Genomic DNA, 16193 nt, shown 5'->3' on the forward strand with positions numbered 1-16193 from the left:
AAAGACAATGTGAACTACTACTTCAATACAAATGCCTAAAAAAAAAAAAAGAAGTGCTTTCCTGCTTTTTAAGTTGTGTAAAGATGAACATGTAAACATTAAAGTTTCTCAGAGGTACAAAAAAAAAAAAAACCTCAAGTGCTTTTCTGCTTTTTAACTTGTGTAAACATGAACGTGTAAACATTAAAGGGATCGTTCGGCTTTTTTAACATGAATCTCAATTTGATCCTCACCTCCCGTGTGTGCGATCAGCACTGACTTCTTTCTGACAGCGTTCGGTGACACGCGTTCATGTTCGACGTTGGACGAGAGGAAAATAGTCCAGCAAGCTGGCTGGGGTCTCGGAAATAAAGCCTTTTTCTTCTAAAAACTATTTGTTTTCAAAAGCGTGATACATTTCCACCACAATACTCTTTTCTGAATAAAGTCAGACGCCATTACCGCCAGCCACTACTTTTCTGTTCGTTCGTTCGTATCACTGCGCGGCGCCCTGTAGAACGCTAACCGACGCACTGCAGCCAGCTAGCTGATACTTCCGCCTGAAGTTGTTTGCCTTTTCGGAGCAGGTCTGATCTCACGAAGAGGTGGGTTGGTCAGCTCAGCCATGCTTGTTGTTGTTTTGAATCTCGAGGCGTGAGTTGTGGATGTGTACTCTCGGTCCGTCCCAAAAAGCGTCCCGAAGACCGCGCGCGCTACTGCGTTTCAGTTCCGCGTACTTTTCGCTCGTTTCGCTTCCCTTGGCATATTTATATAATCGGAATTTGGACGTTTGTGAATCGTTCTCGATTGTTCCACGGCCGAATCGTGAATAATCTAAGAATCGGAAATTTTGCACACCTCTACTGTATAGCCATTTCAGTGTGAGGTGAGTTGTTTTTTGTTTGTTTTTTGCTGTCCTCGGCAGGGCTCAGTTCTTATATCTCGCTTTGGGAATGCCTGTATGAGGTCACAACGTTGCAAGAAGAAGATGTATTGCTACTTAAAGACAGGTTAAAAGATTCCCGCGTCCACTTCTTGACTGCCTGGAACCGCCTTCTCCACGGTATCCCATTCCTCCATCCCCCTCCTCCGAAATCCATTAGCTTGCAAAGACATCCGCGCTTCACTGTGGGAACCTTATCGATCGCCCCCATTTTGCAGGGATTCCAACCAATTGTGGCTTTCTTATCTTTCCTCTCTGAGTCTTGTTCTTTTCAGCAAGATCCATGATATTTGTGTAAGTCCACATTGCTACATTGACAACGTAGTGACTCTTGCACTTGAACAGATAGTTGTCATACTCATTGTTGTCATGAGCAAACGTAATTTGGGACATGCCTGTAGAGTAAATGCTACTTTTAATCAGTGTTGACAATTGATCACACGCTGCCATCTCATTGCATTTTCTTAGATCATGCATGCTGTATTGTCATCATGATTTCTAATAGCAGCCCGCTATTGTGTTTTGTGTCTTCTCGCTTCAGAAAGTTCGGGGAGCGCCCTCAGCCACAGCGCCTCACCAGGTGAGAGACACGCACACTCGTTTGGTTTATTATTCTGTATTTTGCTTTAGAAATGATATTTTGGCTTACAGTTGGTGTATTTGTATCAGACTAAGTGTGTGTAACAGCTTATATGTGTATCTATGTGTGCGTTAACAAAGTGTAAAGTGTATGTGTCAGCACAAGGTTACTGTATTGTGTGTCTGTGCGTGCATGTATATATAAGGGTATGAGAGCGAGAGCGAGAGAGACTAAGGTGTACCGTATTTGTGTGCTTGCACATGCACGTGCAGGCAGGCTCACTGGCGGTGCAAATGTCGGGCATTGTGTTTCCAATCCTGACAGGGCTTCCCCTAAAAAGCCCCCGTAGGACTCAGTCTTTTAGCTGCCCTTTGCTGTTGCCTGACTAAAAATGAGGCGCCAGTAGTAAATCCATTAGCTTTTGGAGACTAATCTTACCTGGATGTGTATTTCATTGTGTACGGTGACACTGTTTCAGCCTCCCGCATTTGAAATCACCATATATCTTTTTTTGTTCTATGGGAATTTGATTAGTACTCTGCGGTATGAGCAGGACTTGGCCACTTGTAAAGATGACAGAGCCTCTGTCGGGGCCGTCTCGTGGCGGTGTATATGGTTTCCCATGATTACTGGCGCATGTGAGGCTTTGAATCCATTCAAATGTTTTTACAAGGTGCAGCAAGGTGGATGTCGGCACTAAAAATGGCATGGCGGCTGACTGTAAAACATAAAAACCTGCTGTGAGTGAAAGCTTAATTGCGCAATAGAAAGGCTGCGCTGTTGCGTCTGGAACGGGCCCCTGGAGCTGGGTCCTTACCTAACATTGGATTATTTCAATGAAATGAAGCTGGACCAATTTTTTGTGGCACTTATGGCAATTATCAGGGTCACTTTACATGTGGTCAATGTTTAACTGTGTAATAAAATCTGATAAGCTCGTAATAACAATATTAAATATTCAGTGGCATTTGTAAAGTGACACCACAGGGAAGGCCTGGACAATTAATCAATTTCATCAATCCATTTATTTGTCAGGAATATTTTTTTATTTTTTTTAACCAGCTCCTGGAGTTTAAAATGCACCCCTGTGCCTTACACTAAAATCTTTATGACTTGATGTCTGTGTGGTAAAGGAAGATCACCACAAAAAAAAAAGCAGTTGAACCATGAAATTTATTGGTCCTTTCATGGATCAAAGACCTGATGTGAATTTTGCAAAGAATAGCAAGTTGTACAAAAATTACTGAAACATTGAACAGTTGAGTTTGGTGGATATACAAATAAGTAGGAATTTGGATGCCATGTCACTTTTGTGTTAACTACAAAATAAAGTGACTAAAAAGAAGTACAATACTGCTTCTTGAGAATACCGGAAGTTAGAAAATAAAATTGGCTGATGTGCTCTGACTCCACATGCCAGGTTTGTGGTATCAGTGCTTTAGTATTTGAACATTTTCAAGCTCAAATATGAACAAAACTAGGTACGGTATCAACTCTGAAACTTGTATCGGTGAACTCAAACACGATGAGCACACTTACTGAAAAACTGTAATGTAATTGCCTTTTTAGCCAGCTGTAAATTTCCCGATCCATTTTGCACTACCTCAATGTTAATCTCCTTCAGCCGTCCCCCTCTTTCCAAAGCTCCCCTCCCTCCCACACACGCACGCACTGTGAGGGGCCTCTTGGTTACCATAACAAAGGCCCCGTCTAACCCGAGCGTGCGGCGTGGTGTTGCGAGGCAGAGTGGGAAGCGCGAGCGTGTCAGGTGTCACTGACATCTGTGCCTGAGCGAGGGGCGCGTTGCCGGCCATGCGAGCGTCAGCCCCCCTCCTTCCCAGCCGGTCGTCAACGGTTCAGCTCAGTGCACCCCCACACCCCATCTCCATCCACGAATGGACCCAGCTGGAGGGAACTAGCGTTGCTTTTTTTTGGCCGCGGAGGCGTTAAAAGGGGGTCAACTTGAGTGTACAATATGCACACATGTTGCTTTGTACAGTGAAGCTTCGCAGGGGTTACCACCGCAAATAGTAGACCCCCCCACCACCATCACCACCCACAAACAGACATTTTTTCAGATTTGCCTGAATTTAACCTTTAAATATGCCCCTTCATCTCCCTCTTCTGTCTGCCCTGTGTTGTCATTCCAGAGAAGCCATGAGGAATTACCTGAAGGAGCGAGGGGACCAAACCGTCATGATCCTGCACGCCAAGGTTGCACAGAAATCCTACGGCAACGAAAAAAGGTGAACGGTCGCACCTCACATATTTTGCAACTGTCCCGGGCTCGTAGCGGCCTGCTTTTCTTGGCCCGATCATCAGGTTGTCGCTCTGTAAATCAACCACGGAGACGGCCTCTGGAGAGTCCGAATTCAGGTTCAGGGGTTCAGCTTCTGGAAGATGATTTATGACCAATGAAGCACACAGCTGATGGTACATGAGAAGGAAAAAGTATTCAAAAGTGTTTTAAAAAAAAAAAATCCAAATGAGTCCTGGATTGTAAGCGTCACTTGTTTATGAAATGGAGTGGTTTTGTTTCCCCTCATTGTCGGTGCTTGGCTGCCCTCTGCTGGAGGCAATGGGAGCAGTTGGTTCTCACAAGGCTGTCCCAAGTGTGTCAAAATTGTTTTCATCAAGGAATATACAGTCATGGGGAAAAAAAAATACTTCACCTTGCTTTCATCAATTTTTTGTTTACTTTAATGCCTGGTGCCACTAAAGTGGTTTTGTGTGACTGACAGAATAGAAAACATGGACTGCCTGAAAGCCCTGCTCTTGGTCATGTGATGCATTTGCTATTAGTTAGCTATTAGCTATTAGTTATTAGCTATTATTCTAGCCTATCTACCTGTACTTCCAGTGTTTCCTCATGGGGGCGCCTCCGCCCTGCAAGGGTTGGCTGGCCTCATGGGAAGGTCATCCTGGAGGCTCCTGAGGCCCGGGGAGACTTGGGGGCGCTGTACTATGCGTAGGGCCTACTACTGCATCGGGGTCTCTGGGATGGCGACGCTCCCTGTGGTTGTGGGCTGTCATCCCTCTCAGTGTGGATGAGATCCCCTTGGGTGCTTTTCCTCACTTGGTTTCTTTGGCCCAGCACATTTTTTTCAACATTTGTTTTGCACAGCACTTTTGAGTTGCTTTTTAAAAAAAAAAGTGCTATATAAGTAAAGTTTGATTTGATTGGAGTTCCTCCCTATAACAAGTAAACAAAATTCTCCCAAACAAGTGTAGCGCAAACATAAATGAGTAAGTCTTAAGTCAGATTTTTACAATTATGCAAACAAATCTGTGCTTTTCTCACTTCAACTTTTCATATTTCATGAAATGTGACTGGTCTTTGCTCGTGTGTCCAGGTTCTTCTGCCCTCCCCCGTGTGTGTACCTGATGGGCAGCGGCTGGAAGAAAAAGAAGGAACAGATGGAGCGGGACGGCTGCTCCGAGCAGGAGTCGCAGCCATGCGCCTTCATCGGCATCGGCAACAGCGACCAGGAAATGCAGCAGCTTAACTTAGAGGGGAAGGTAAGACAGGCACCTACCCCATTGCAGTGGTACCTTGACTTTGGGATGTCGCTTGCGAGCTGGGACGGATAGAAAAAGTTAGCTAGCAGCTTGGTCATGGAATAAATTAAACTCGCAAGTCAAGGTACAACTGTACATTTCCCATGTTCCACTCTCATGTGATTCACCTCGTCCTCATCCATGTCCCATCCCCAGAACTATTGCACAGCCAAAACCTTGTACATATCGGACTCCGACAAGAGAAAGCACTTCATGTTGTCTGTCAAGATGTTCTACAGCAACAGCACCGACATTGGTGTCTTCCTCAGCAAGAGGATCAAGGTCATCTCCAAGCCCTCCAAAAAGAAACAGTCCCTGAAAAACGCAGACTGTAAGTAGCACACCTACTTAGTTATGTCACAAGCAGGGCACCTGCAGTGTTCACAGACTGTTTTCTCCACGCTTATCTCACTGCTAACACAGCTGCTGTGGAACAAGGGTGTCGCTTCGGCTGGGGGTCATGATGTAACCCAGAGGTTGGCAAATTATGCGCTCATGGGCCACTTTTGATTTTGAAAAGGGACATATGGACCAGGTCATTTTGTAGATTTGATTAAAAAAATGTATGCATGTGCAAAATAATATATATTATTAATTTATATTATGTTATAATTAGTGATGCAATTATTTAATAGAAGACAGCATCTTTAATCCTATTTTATTATTAAAAAAATTGTTATTTTTATTTAATTAATTAAACACCAATTATTGAATACAAGTGTAAGTGTTATATAAATATCTTGTTTATTTTAATAATAAAATAATTAATTTTTATTTGATTATGTATTGCGGTTTTTGTAGTCGATAAAATGATAATGAATTAACGTATTATGTGTATTGTATGCAAAATGGTTTTTAGTAATACAAAGTAATCACGAAGCACATAATAAAATATTAAATGTATATATGAAATAGATGTAGCAATTTATTATTAATTAATTTAATTTTAATTAATTTAATAAGGTGAACAAAGTCTTAAATGTTACATTTATATGCAAAAGTGTTTTGGTATAATTTTTTTTACATTTTATTTTTTAATAATTACTCAGCATTTAATAAAATGTTTTTGTAAATTGAAAACGTCCATCTTTAACTTTTAATTTTAATTAATTGATTGATTGAAAAATACAATATAAAACTGTTTAGATGAAGTAATAATTTAACCTAATAAAATGTGTTTGTTATTTCAACTACTCAACTTTTGATAAAATACACTGGAGTAAATGTATATGTAAAATCCATCGCTCAACCTCTCACGACCCGCGGTAGGTGACGTGAACTCAGGAAAGTCTTGGTGGGGGTTATTCTTCTTCTTCAACTCTCTTTTGACGGTTGTCTTGGTGTTTGATTGTCAGTTTTACTAGTCCCATTTCAATGTGTAAAAATGAGGTGCAAATGCTAAATTTGACCTGCAGACGGTGATGCAAAACCCAGCTTTTTATAGAAATGTTTGTTTTGCGCAAGTAATTCATTCTCATGTTTTAAGTTTTGTAATTCATGATTATTGTCATTCTAACTAATTAATTAGCTGTAAAACATTTCACTGTATTTTACTGAGCTATTTCTTTAATGTGATGATTGTGATTAATGAATAGATAGGTCTGTTCATTTTACTCATACTCTTTTTCTCTAGTATGTATCGCGTCGGGCACCAAGGTGGCGCTGTTCAATCGCCTACGCTCCCAAACAGTCAGTACACGTTATCTCCACGTAGAGGGGGGCAACTTCCACGCCAGCTCCCAGCAGTGGGGAGCCTTCTACATCCACTTGTGTAAGACCCCCACCACCAAAAGCCCACGCACAGTGCCGTATTGAAAATGGAGCGCCCGTTTTTGTGTTTCAGTGGATGACGAGGAGTCGGAGGGGGAAGAGTTCACTGTGAGAGACGGTTACATCCACTACGGCCAGACGGTCAAGCTCGTGTGTTCGGTCACCGGCATGGCATTGCCCAGGCTGGTACGTGAGAAAGCCGCACCTTTCACGGCTTCCTTTCCTTCACCCTCCTTGACTCTCTCTCGCGCCTCTCATCAGATCATTCGTAAGGTGGACAAGCAGACTGCATTGCTGGACGCCGACGACCCGGTGTCCCAGCTCCACAAGTGTGCCTTCTACCTGAAGGACACCGAGCGCATGTACCTGTGCCTCTCGCAAGAAAGGATCATCCAGTTTCAAGTGGGTTTGCCCGAGCGAACTATTTTATTACATCTCATGTTTATTTGCTTAGGGACAAATGCCATAACAGACGAATGAAAAACAATCTCCATCACATCATTTTTAGCTAATGCTAATTTCCAATGCTTGTCCTTTGGAGAACTTTTAGACAAACACGCAAAAACCAGCATTTAAAACAATAATCATATTAGAAAAAACACTTTTTTTAACACACCCTGTGTAATTAAGGATACCCCCCCCATCACGATTTTACCTAAAAACATGTATACTCAGGTACAATAAAAGTGGTTAAAATGTCCTGTTAATTGCCTCATCTTGTCTAACGCCGTCCCTTCTTCCAGGCCACACCGTGCCCAAAGGAACCAAACAAGGAGATGATCAACGACGGCGCCTCCTGGACAATCATCAGCACGGACAAGGCCGAGTACACTTTCTACGAGGGCATGGGCCCCGTCCAGTCGCCTGTCACCCCTGTGCCTGTGGTCGAGAGCCTACAGGTTATTTTGATTGACACGCTCCTGTCGAACATATATTAGTCAAGATCACTTCACGTAGCATACTTGGTTCATAACAATTACTCAGTTTGTATAAGTGCCATCTTAGAGTGTTATAGAAAGAACACAAAAATAATGAAACGAGCATTTCATGTTTGTCTGCATGCAGCTCAACGGCGGTGGAGATGTCGCCATGCTGGAGCTAACGGGACAGAATTTCACCCCGAATCTGCGAGTTTGGTTCGGAGACGTTGAGGCCGAGACAATGTACAGGTGCGCCTTTGCAACATCATTCCATCCAATTTTTTTTTCTTCATAAATTCCAGGCACACACAATAAATATTTGTGATATTTCGACCATGTTGACTTTTCCACATGCTTTAAACTAGGGGTGTTCCGATAGGTTGATCCATGAGTGACATCAGCCAATACTGATTCTCATACTGATCACTGCACATTTTTCCATTTTAGAGCTGCTCACGAACCAGTCTATTAAAAATCAATTCATCTGTCAATTATATTTTTGTTTAATTAATTATATTCAAATGTCTATCCCTTTATTACACACAAACAGGACAATATATAAAATTGGCATTGCAGAAAATGCACAAATAAAATATGATTCAGTTACTGGTTTGATCTATAATGTTCTGTGTTACGGAAAAGGGGACGGCGCAACAGGCTGGTCTCTAATTGGCTGCAGGTTGCAAATTATGATCACTTTTGTGATTGCCATTCGGCAATGAAAGGATCAATTGGAGTACCGGTAAGTTTAAACTTATTAAACACACATTTAAACACAGTGAAATTCGGTATGTGTGCCAGCAGCCAATTAGAGAGAATTAACTGACCGCCAAACCGTTTAATAACGATTAGTAAAATCACGATGTATGCCGCCATGAATGTTAAATAATGTCAACTACAGGTTTTTATTTATTTTATTTTTTTAAACTTAATGGGAAGTATAACGTCTAAGTGCAGCGCTGCCTGGTCAGTGGGTTGTGGAATCAAAAACACCCACTAACTATGGCCCTCAGGGAGACGTTCTAGGTGCCTTAAAACCAGGACTAGTAGGTACATAGACAGTTTTTTCCCCGAGTGTAGTAACTCTTTTAAACAGCCATAAGTAGTATTTTTAACTAATGGGTGCTCTTAGTATTTATTTATTAAATTTGTGTTTGTGTTTGTGTAAGGTTTTAATGGTGGTTTGAAAGATACATCCCTGACTTTTTTTTTATTGTCTTGTCTACAGGTGTGCGGAGAGCATGCTCTGCGTAGTGCCTGACATTTCGGCCTTCCGCGAGGGCTGGCGTTGGGTGCGGCAGCCCGTCCAGGTGCCCGTCACCCTGGTAAGGGAGGACGGCCTCATCTACTCCACCTCGCTGACCTTCACCTACACGCCGGAGCCCGGGCCGCGGCCGCACTGCAACGCCGCCGGCGCCATCCTGCGGGCCAGCAATTCGGGCCTGCTGAGCAACAGCGGCGGGCCGGAGACGGCTGCCGGCGTCTACGGCCCCGGGACGGGCGTCACGTCCTCGTCGGCTGCCGCCGCCGCCGCCGTGGTCTCCTAACGCTCAATCCACAAGCGAAGTTACCGCAAGGTAGAGAACAGTTTGGAATAATTCAACAAAAACACACATAAAAAAAAGTTCTGCGTTTCAATTAAGGCTAAATGGTGAAATGACAAATGTTCGGGACAAAGGAAGAAACGCGGGGGGAAATCTGAAGGAGTGATGTCACAGAGCCGCCCCGTAACAGGACAGGGCGGAACGTGCTCTCCCCTCGCCTGCCTGTTCGGCGCCGGTCCTGTTGGTTGAGAACGCGGCCGGTTCCCGATCCCCGGTTTCCTGCTCCCGGTTTTTGCACTGCCCTCCAAACGCTTCCCAATCCCAAGTATTCCTGTTGCGTTAGCTGCGCTTTGGGGATGTCTGTCGGAGGCGGCGCCAGGACGCAAAAGGGACACGCAAGTGTGACGTTAACGTAGTTTTAATGGACCAAGGAATTTGTATAAGCTTTAGCAAAGGTACACTTTTCTCCATACCTTTATGAAACATATTGTACACTTTTGTTACCAAATAGTTTGTATTCCTCCTATCAAGTTGTGCTCCCCAAACTCCTGCCCTTATTTTTCCCTCTTCTGTTAGAGGGGTAGAATCTAAAAGTGAATATGTGTGTGTGTGAGTGGGTGTGTGTCTGTATGTGTGTCAGGGGAACCACCTCAGAGGGCCTATTTTTTAATCTCATTGGTTTTTATGAAGTCTTTAAAAGAAAAGCTTTAAGCAACGCCTCTGCCTTGCCTGCAATACGTGCGCCATGTCTCCTTTTTGGAACCCCACTCATGACTGGAGCGTTTTTGTTTTTTATTTTTTTTTCATGGACAAAAACAAAAAGGACATACTTGCAAAGCTAGTCGCGCAAGTCGGGAAAGACAGATCGCAAGAGAGAGCCTTAGTACTGTGCAAGAGAACTGTGTGTGTATACAGTCCATATCATATGTGTCCGTGGATCACGTGGACGCGTCTTCCAAGTGAGCTTCACAACAACAACAAAAGACACTTTTTCAATTCAATGTGGCCTTACTGATGAGTTCAGTTACAACAACAACAAAAAAACGCTTCCGCTCACTATCATGTCCAATTTCTCCGCCGGTACTGTCACACGAGAGCCTTCTTTTTCTAAAAAAAACTCCAAGTGTGGTTGCACTCACGGAGCACATCAAGGCCTTCTTTGTGTGTTATTCAAGCTTTCCTAACAGCAATATTGTACAGCACTACGAACGAGTTCACCAGCCAGCCAGTATATACCGCACGCGTGCGTCTTTAAAAAGGAAAATCCAGTTGGACTCACTCCATTCACTCTCCAAACAGTCCAAAAGGAAGTGAAAGCAGGCAATACGTGTGACCTTTACAGTACGACTGTAAACTTGAATGTGTGCTGAATGAAGTGCACCAATAAGTAGGAACAAAAAAAAAAAAAAGATAACTACAAATTAAGTTATGCCACCCTCATCCGCCTGTTTAACATGAAATGTTGTATATTTTAATATTTTAAATTATTGGTACAAAGTTTCCCCATCTTATGTCAAAAAAAAAAGTGCATTATTGCCTGTGCTGCCTCTGTTGGCCTGGGATTTTTATTGTCATTCTTGTTATTTTCAGTCAAATGCCACTTCTTGTATGGATTTGTTGAGCAACAAAGTGGAGTGTAGCAATTCAAATACCCTTTACCAGCCAGGTCCGGCCCTCTACCGCCTCCTGTGATGTTTTTTTTTTTTTTTTTGGCTTTGTTTACATGTTGACCCTCATCTTCCTTCTCCTCATCTCGCGCCTCGTCAGAATACACCGGGCTCGAACCGTGAGCCTTTCTTTGTATAAAGGGACTTCGCCGAGGGCTGCAAAAACATGTTACACGCCTTCTTATCATGAGCCCTTTTTTGTTTTTTTCCACTCTTCTGGAAGCAGCTGTGTTTTTTTAACAGTTATAACGAGCGCCGAACAATGTATGTAAGCTCTTAAAAATGCCAAATGTCTGATCGTGTAGGTTTTTTTTTTCATGCACTGCACAGTGAGAGGCAGCTTTAAGACATTTTGTTTAAAAAAAGGTAGCTCTCAGCCTTACTTTTCAAGATTATTTTTGAGTGCTAACTTTTTTTTCCTTTCTCTCACTATTTACGCCCCTTATTTAATATCACTGTCACTGTCCTTTGCTCACTCACTGTATCTGTGTGTTATTCTTGTACTGGTCATTGTGGTAGTATACTCAGTGCTCAAAAGGGTAGAAACCTGTGCTGTTTGTAACATTTAGCAATAGCATCAAAAACAAGGGGATGCATTTTTTTTGTCATTTTTATTTTTCGGAATAGCATAGTTTTTGTACATATCGCAGCTCTGGATCATGCTCAAATCTGTATGTCATTTAAAAAAAAACATGGGGGGAAAATGGCATAAAAATGATAATTAAAAAAAAGTGATATAAAGTTTGTCATTGTATTTTTTTTTTTTTTTTGTAACAAAAAATCTTTCCACCCAAGAATGTCTCTTAAGGTTTCACATTCACACTGGGACTTCTCTAGTGGCCTACATTCAATTATCTACAAGGTAACAGCAGTTTAAAAAAACAAAAACAAAGTAGGCACACGCAGCATTAATAAATGACCTCATTCTCACCGCTGTTTGTTTGCAGGTTGAGTCTGTGAAGTTACTGAGCAATTCTAGGAATCAAACCTTTCCATGGTGCAGCTGTTCCACATCCCACTCATGTAATGATAAGACAAAGGTCTGACAAACACCAAGTCCTGATTTGTGAGTCTCTTTCATCTGTCATACATCCTGGAAAATCCCTTGTAATTGATTTTTTGTCTTTACAACAATTTTCAAAGCCATATTCAAGTGAGAATGTCACTTTTCCTGTCTTGAAGTCCATGTTGCCGGATGAAGGAACCAGTTTCAGGCCACCTTTATGGAGTACAAGTTTGAGTTACAAAGGTCCGAGTCCAGATCAAGTCCGAGTCCAAGTCCAGAAGACATCAAGAGTAAACCTTCAGACAAAAAAAATACAAAATTAGACAAGTCTGTCCCTTAAATGCAGAGTGGCGGCAACTTACCTCTTTTTGTGGTGCCTCTGCAAGTGTTGAGCAAAGTCATGCGTGGTGCCGTATGTGTTTGCAATTGTCTTCTCACAGAATCCGCAGGTTGCTTCATATTTGGTCTTTGTGTAGCTAACAGATCTCAAACCAAATTTAGTAAGCCCGCTGTTTGCTGACATGACTGGAAAAAACAGATCAATGCTGGTCTAGTTTCATCATCTGAAAAACGGGTTCAGGTTTCTTTTGAAGGTGGTTAATTTTCAGGAATTAAACATAGTTGGACTTGGTCAAATCAAGTCTGAGTCATTTGCCAAGGAATCAGTCAAGTCAGAGTAAGAAAAAAAAAAAATTCGGACTTGAGTCCAGACTCGAGTCCAAATTCTTTACAAATGTGACAACACGGCGTCGATTAGTGAAATCCACTTCAGACCATTTCTTGTGGCAGCAGGGAACGAATGCTTTGTTCCGCGTTCTCGTCCGGGGTCTGCTCGACATTCTGCTCGGGGTTCGGATCGATGGCCCGCTCCTCGAACATTTCACCAATCTGCTCGGCAGATTGATCTGCCCTCAGCTCGGGAAGCTCCTCGAAGATCTCATCGGGGATCTGCTGTGGGACTTCTTGAACGTTCTCCGCGACGATTTGCTCATCCAGCCTCTGCTGGTCTTTAGTCTGACGCTTTTCTTGGCGCTTCTGCCGACGCCTCCCCTGGCACTTGTGCAGAGCGCTGTCCTCGGGCTCCACGTACCATTTGGCCTCAGTGATCTGGGTCCAGAGGTCCATGGCGCGAGCCTTGAGATGCAAGGACGAGAAGGTGTGCGCCACGCCCTGGCGAAAGCGCTTGTTCATGAAGCAGTAGACGATGGGGTTGACGCAAGTGGACGTGTACGACAGGAGGTGAATGAACGAGATGGGCGCCCCCGTCAGACGGTGGACCAGCCGTGGGTCAAAAGCCTGCCACGCGTTTACCACGAAGATCGGGGTCCAGCACACGAAGAACAGGCAGACGATGACCAGGAGCATGCGGACCACTCGTTTCTTGGCCAGCAGGTTGGCCGTGTTGCTTCGGAGGCTCAAGCGGCCCGCCGTGGTGTAAGTGGCGGGATTGTCTGTACCCTGCGAGCCTGTTCTCTTTTTTGAATGGAGGTAGCAACCATCGCCTTCGCTTGCTCGAAGGCTGCCGAAGCTGGCTGATCTGCCTGCAAAGAGAAGACGATATTAGAACTCAACTAAAATGCAACTCTAATCCAGTTCAGCACCAGTTGCAAATGGTTGTTTGGGGCTAAACTAGTTTGCTGCCTAATAGGGATGTAACTATCTAAACGTCACCATATGATATCACGATATGATAATTATCACGAGATTGTGGGGTGGTTGGCGATATTTAAAAAAGGTCATAATATATATATATATAAAAAAACAAAACAAAACTCATACTTAAAGGGATACTTCACATGTTTAGCCCATTATAGCAATAAAAAGTTAATATTTTGTCTATAATTAGATACTTTCATTATTTTTCACGTACAAATAGTACCTTTAAAAACACATTTTGCAACTTGCTGTCGACTGAAAATGACATCACAAGGGCTCAGGTAACCAATCACAGCTCACCTGTTTTCTAGAATTGGTCATGTGACATTCACAAGCTGAGCTGTGATTGGTTACCTGAGCCCTTGTGATGTCATTTTCAGTCGACAGCAAGTTGCAAAATGTTTTTTTAAAGGTACTATTTGTACGTGAAAAATAATGAAAATATCAAATTTTTTATTGGCAAAATATTAATATTTGACTGCCAAAAATGGCTAAATAAGTAAAGTATCCCTTTAAAAAAAAAAAAAAAAAAGCACAATATTGTGCTTTTGTACATAACAGCAATGGTATGTTGTTATTATTATTATGTTTTATTATTATGTTGTTAATGCACGCACACATTGAGTTCCTCCACATATTGATTGGCTTCATGAAAATATCAAAATTATTATAAGCAAAATATTGTTTGACTGCCAAAAATGGCTAAATAAGTAAAGTGTCCCTTTAAAAAAAAAAAAAAAGCACAATATTGTGCTTTTGTACATAACAGCAATGGTATGTTGTTATTATTATGTTTTATTATTATGTTGTTAATGCACGCACACATTGAGTTCCTCCACATATTGATTGGCTTCGCAGGCAAATTGTGTGCCCCTTCATCTGACCATTAGCGTGGATTTTAAACATAGAAGAGCCAAAACATCCCTAATGAAAATTGAATTGCACTAAAAAACTAGGCACCAGATGGTGCTAGAACTGCACAAATGGAAAGCAACCTGACTTTTTGAACAGATGTGTTGCATTTAAATATTGTGAACATGACGACGATGATATTGTGGCAGTTTTAATATCACGACATCGCGCTTATCGTTACATCCCTACTGCCTTAAATGGGTTGCAGATTGCTTTACCTACGGCTGACGTCCTGTTGGACAGCTCGAGCCTGATCCCCTTGTAGAGCTCCACAGAAATGAGTCCATAGGCAGTTAGTATCACAGAGCCAGGCAGGAAGAAGAGCAGCAGCAACAAGGAGATATACCTGAGAGAGACAAAAGCCTGAAATCAAGTTCACATCCACGCCGTTTCTCGTTGGTCTTGATTTCGACTGTACCAATATGCCAGGAGGTTTCGGTTCTGCCACATCATGCGGCACATGAAGCCACGAGTGTTGTCGCGGCGATTAAAGGGCTTCAGGGAGCTGGAATAGATGTAAGGCATCATAAGCAACAAAGATGTCAGCCAGGTGGCGCTGATGACCTTCAGCGCATGCGATTTGGTCTGCCACGTCCTGGAGGTCAGCGGTCTGCAGATGGCGCTGTAGCGTTCCAGCGCGATGGCCACCAGGTTGTAGGTGGAAACACTCACAGAGACACCTGGGACAAAAAAAAAAAGAACATTTCAAACTGGGGTTGAATTAATTTGCTGACAAACATCAGCATCATACCCATAAAGTACATGACCATCTTGCATGTGCCGTTGCTGAAGACAAAGGTCCGCATCAGGTTGGGGATGAGAGTGAAGGGGATGCACACCAGGGAGACCATCAGGTCGCTCACGGCCAGGGAGAGCAGGAACAGGTTGGTGACAGTGCGCATGCGCCGGTTCCGAGACAGAACTGCGATGATGAGGCTGTTGCCCACCACGCTGGTGAGGAAGATGACGCAGTACAAGAAGACCCGCACGGCGTCGTCGAGATCTACGAGAGTGGGACAACACAAGAAAGAAAGAAAAATAATACTCAAAATGACTGGAATGTGCAAAATGGACGTTAACTTTTCGGTTGTGGAGGAGCGCTCCAGCGTGCGTAATTGCGCAGTGAAACATTCCAAGTTAAAAAGTCGCTAGGTTGGAAGTAAGTTGACGAATAGTTCAAACCTTTCACGCCCGTGTCCACTGTTGCGACTCTCGAAGGTTCACAACCTGACAAATTGCTGACACCCAGCCTGCACAAAATCGCGCTCACATCCGTAGAGTTGAGCATTTCGTGCACGGTGAAAGCGTCCATGGTATGGAGAAAAGTGGGAGCAAAAAAAAAACAAACAAAAAAAAACACGCCGTGATGTGAGATTTCTTCCCCCACTTGCTGGTGGGTTTGCGCTCCGGAGACTGCACTGGACTCTCTTCTGCCTTGGACTGGCCACCTCAGGACTCTGTGCGGTTTTCATGACTACAGTGGCACTGGGGCATCACAGCTGCCGGGCCCCCAGCATCGTCATTCGTGACGTCACGCGTCTATGCAGTAACACTATTTTCAGGGTATTTTGTATTTATTATAGTGACATTTATTTTTAAACTGATTAATCTCATGATCAATCCAAAATCGGACATCCTTCCTTAAGCCTATATTGTTC

General features: G+C 43.2%; 2 protein-coding genes across 4 annotated transcripts in view; one reads left to right on the forward strand and one right to left on the reverse strand.

Moving 5' to 3' along the window:
- rbpjb (recombination signal binding protein for immunoglobulin kappa J region b) overlaps window positions 1–11705 on the forward strand; it is a 25813-nt gene extending 14108 nt beyond the window's left edge. The window contains exons 1-11 of one of the 3 annotated variants that reach the window (XM_077500026.1): window positions 547–1216; window positions 1464–1502; window positions 3653–3748; window positions 4856–5021; window positions 5217–5391; window positions 6694–6831; window positions 6904–7016; window positions 7092–7232; window positions 7574–7729; window positions 7896–7999; window positions 8979–11705. In XM_077500026.1, coding sequence (XP_077356152.1) covers window positions 1206–1216; window positions 1464–1502; window positions 3653–3748; window positions 4856–5021; window positions 5217–5391; window positions 6694–6831; window positions 6904–7016; window positions 7092–7232; window positions 7574–7729; window positions 7896–7999; window positions 8979–9297 — 1458 coding nt within the window. In that variant the 5' untranslated portion in view covers window positions 547–1205 and the 3' untranslated portion in view covers window positions 9298–11705. Of the gene's footprint in view, window positions 1–546; window positions 1217–1463; window positions 1503–3652; window positions 3749–4855; window positions 5022–5216; window positions 5392–6693; window positions 6832–6903; window positions 7017–7091; window positions 7233–7573; window positions 7730–7895; window positions 8000–8978 lie in introns of those variants that run through there. The other 2 variants (XM_077500025.1, XM_077500027.1) reach the window with 2 other exon arrangements.
- On the reverse strand, window positions 11664–15950 carry cckar (cholecystokinin A receptor). The gene is made up of 6 exons (XM_077500024.1): window positions 15718–15950; window positions 15287–15538; window positions 14954–15215; window positions 14754–14881; window positions 12330–13508; window positions 11664–12263 (listed from the first exon to the last, which is right to left on the reverse strand). The coding sequence occupies exons 1-5, from the start codon at window positions 15845–15847 to the stop codon at window positions 12736–12738; spliced, it is 1545 nt and encodes a 514-aa protein (XP_077356150.1). The 5' UTR covers window positions 15848–15950; the 3' UTR covers window positions 11664–12263; window positions 12330–12735.
- Between the last annotated feature and the right edge of the window lie 243 nt (window positions 15951–16193).

The sequence above is a fragment of the Festucalex cinctus genome, chromosome 16 (genome assembly GCF_051991245.1).
Source record: "Festucalex cinctus isolate MCC-2025b chromosome 16, RoL_Fcin_1.0, whole genome shotgun sequence".
Taxonomy (NCBI): Eukaryota; Metazoa; Chordata; class Actinopteri; order Syngnathiformes; family Syngnathidae; genus Festucalex; species Festucalex cinctus.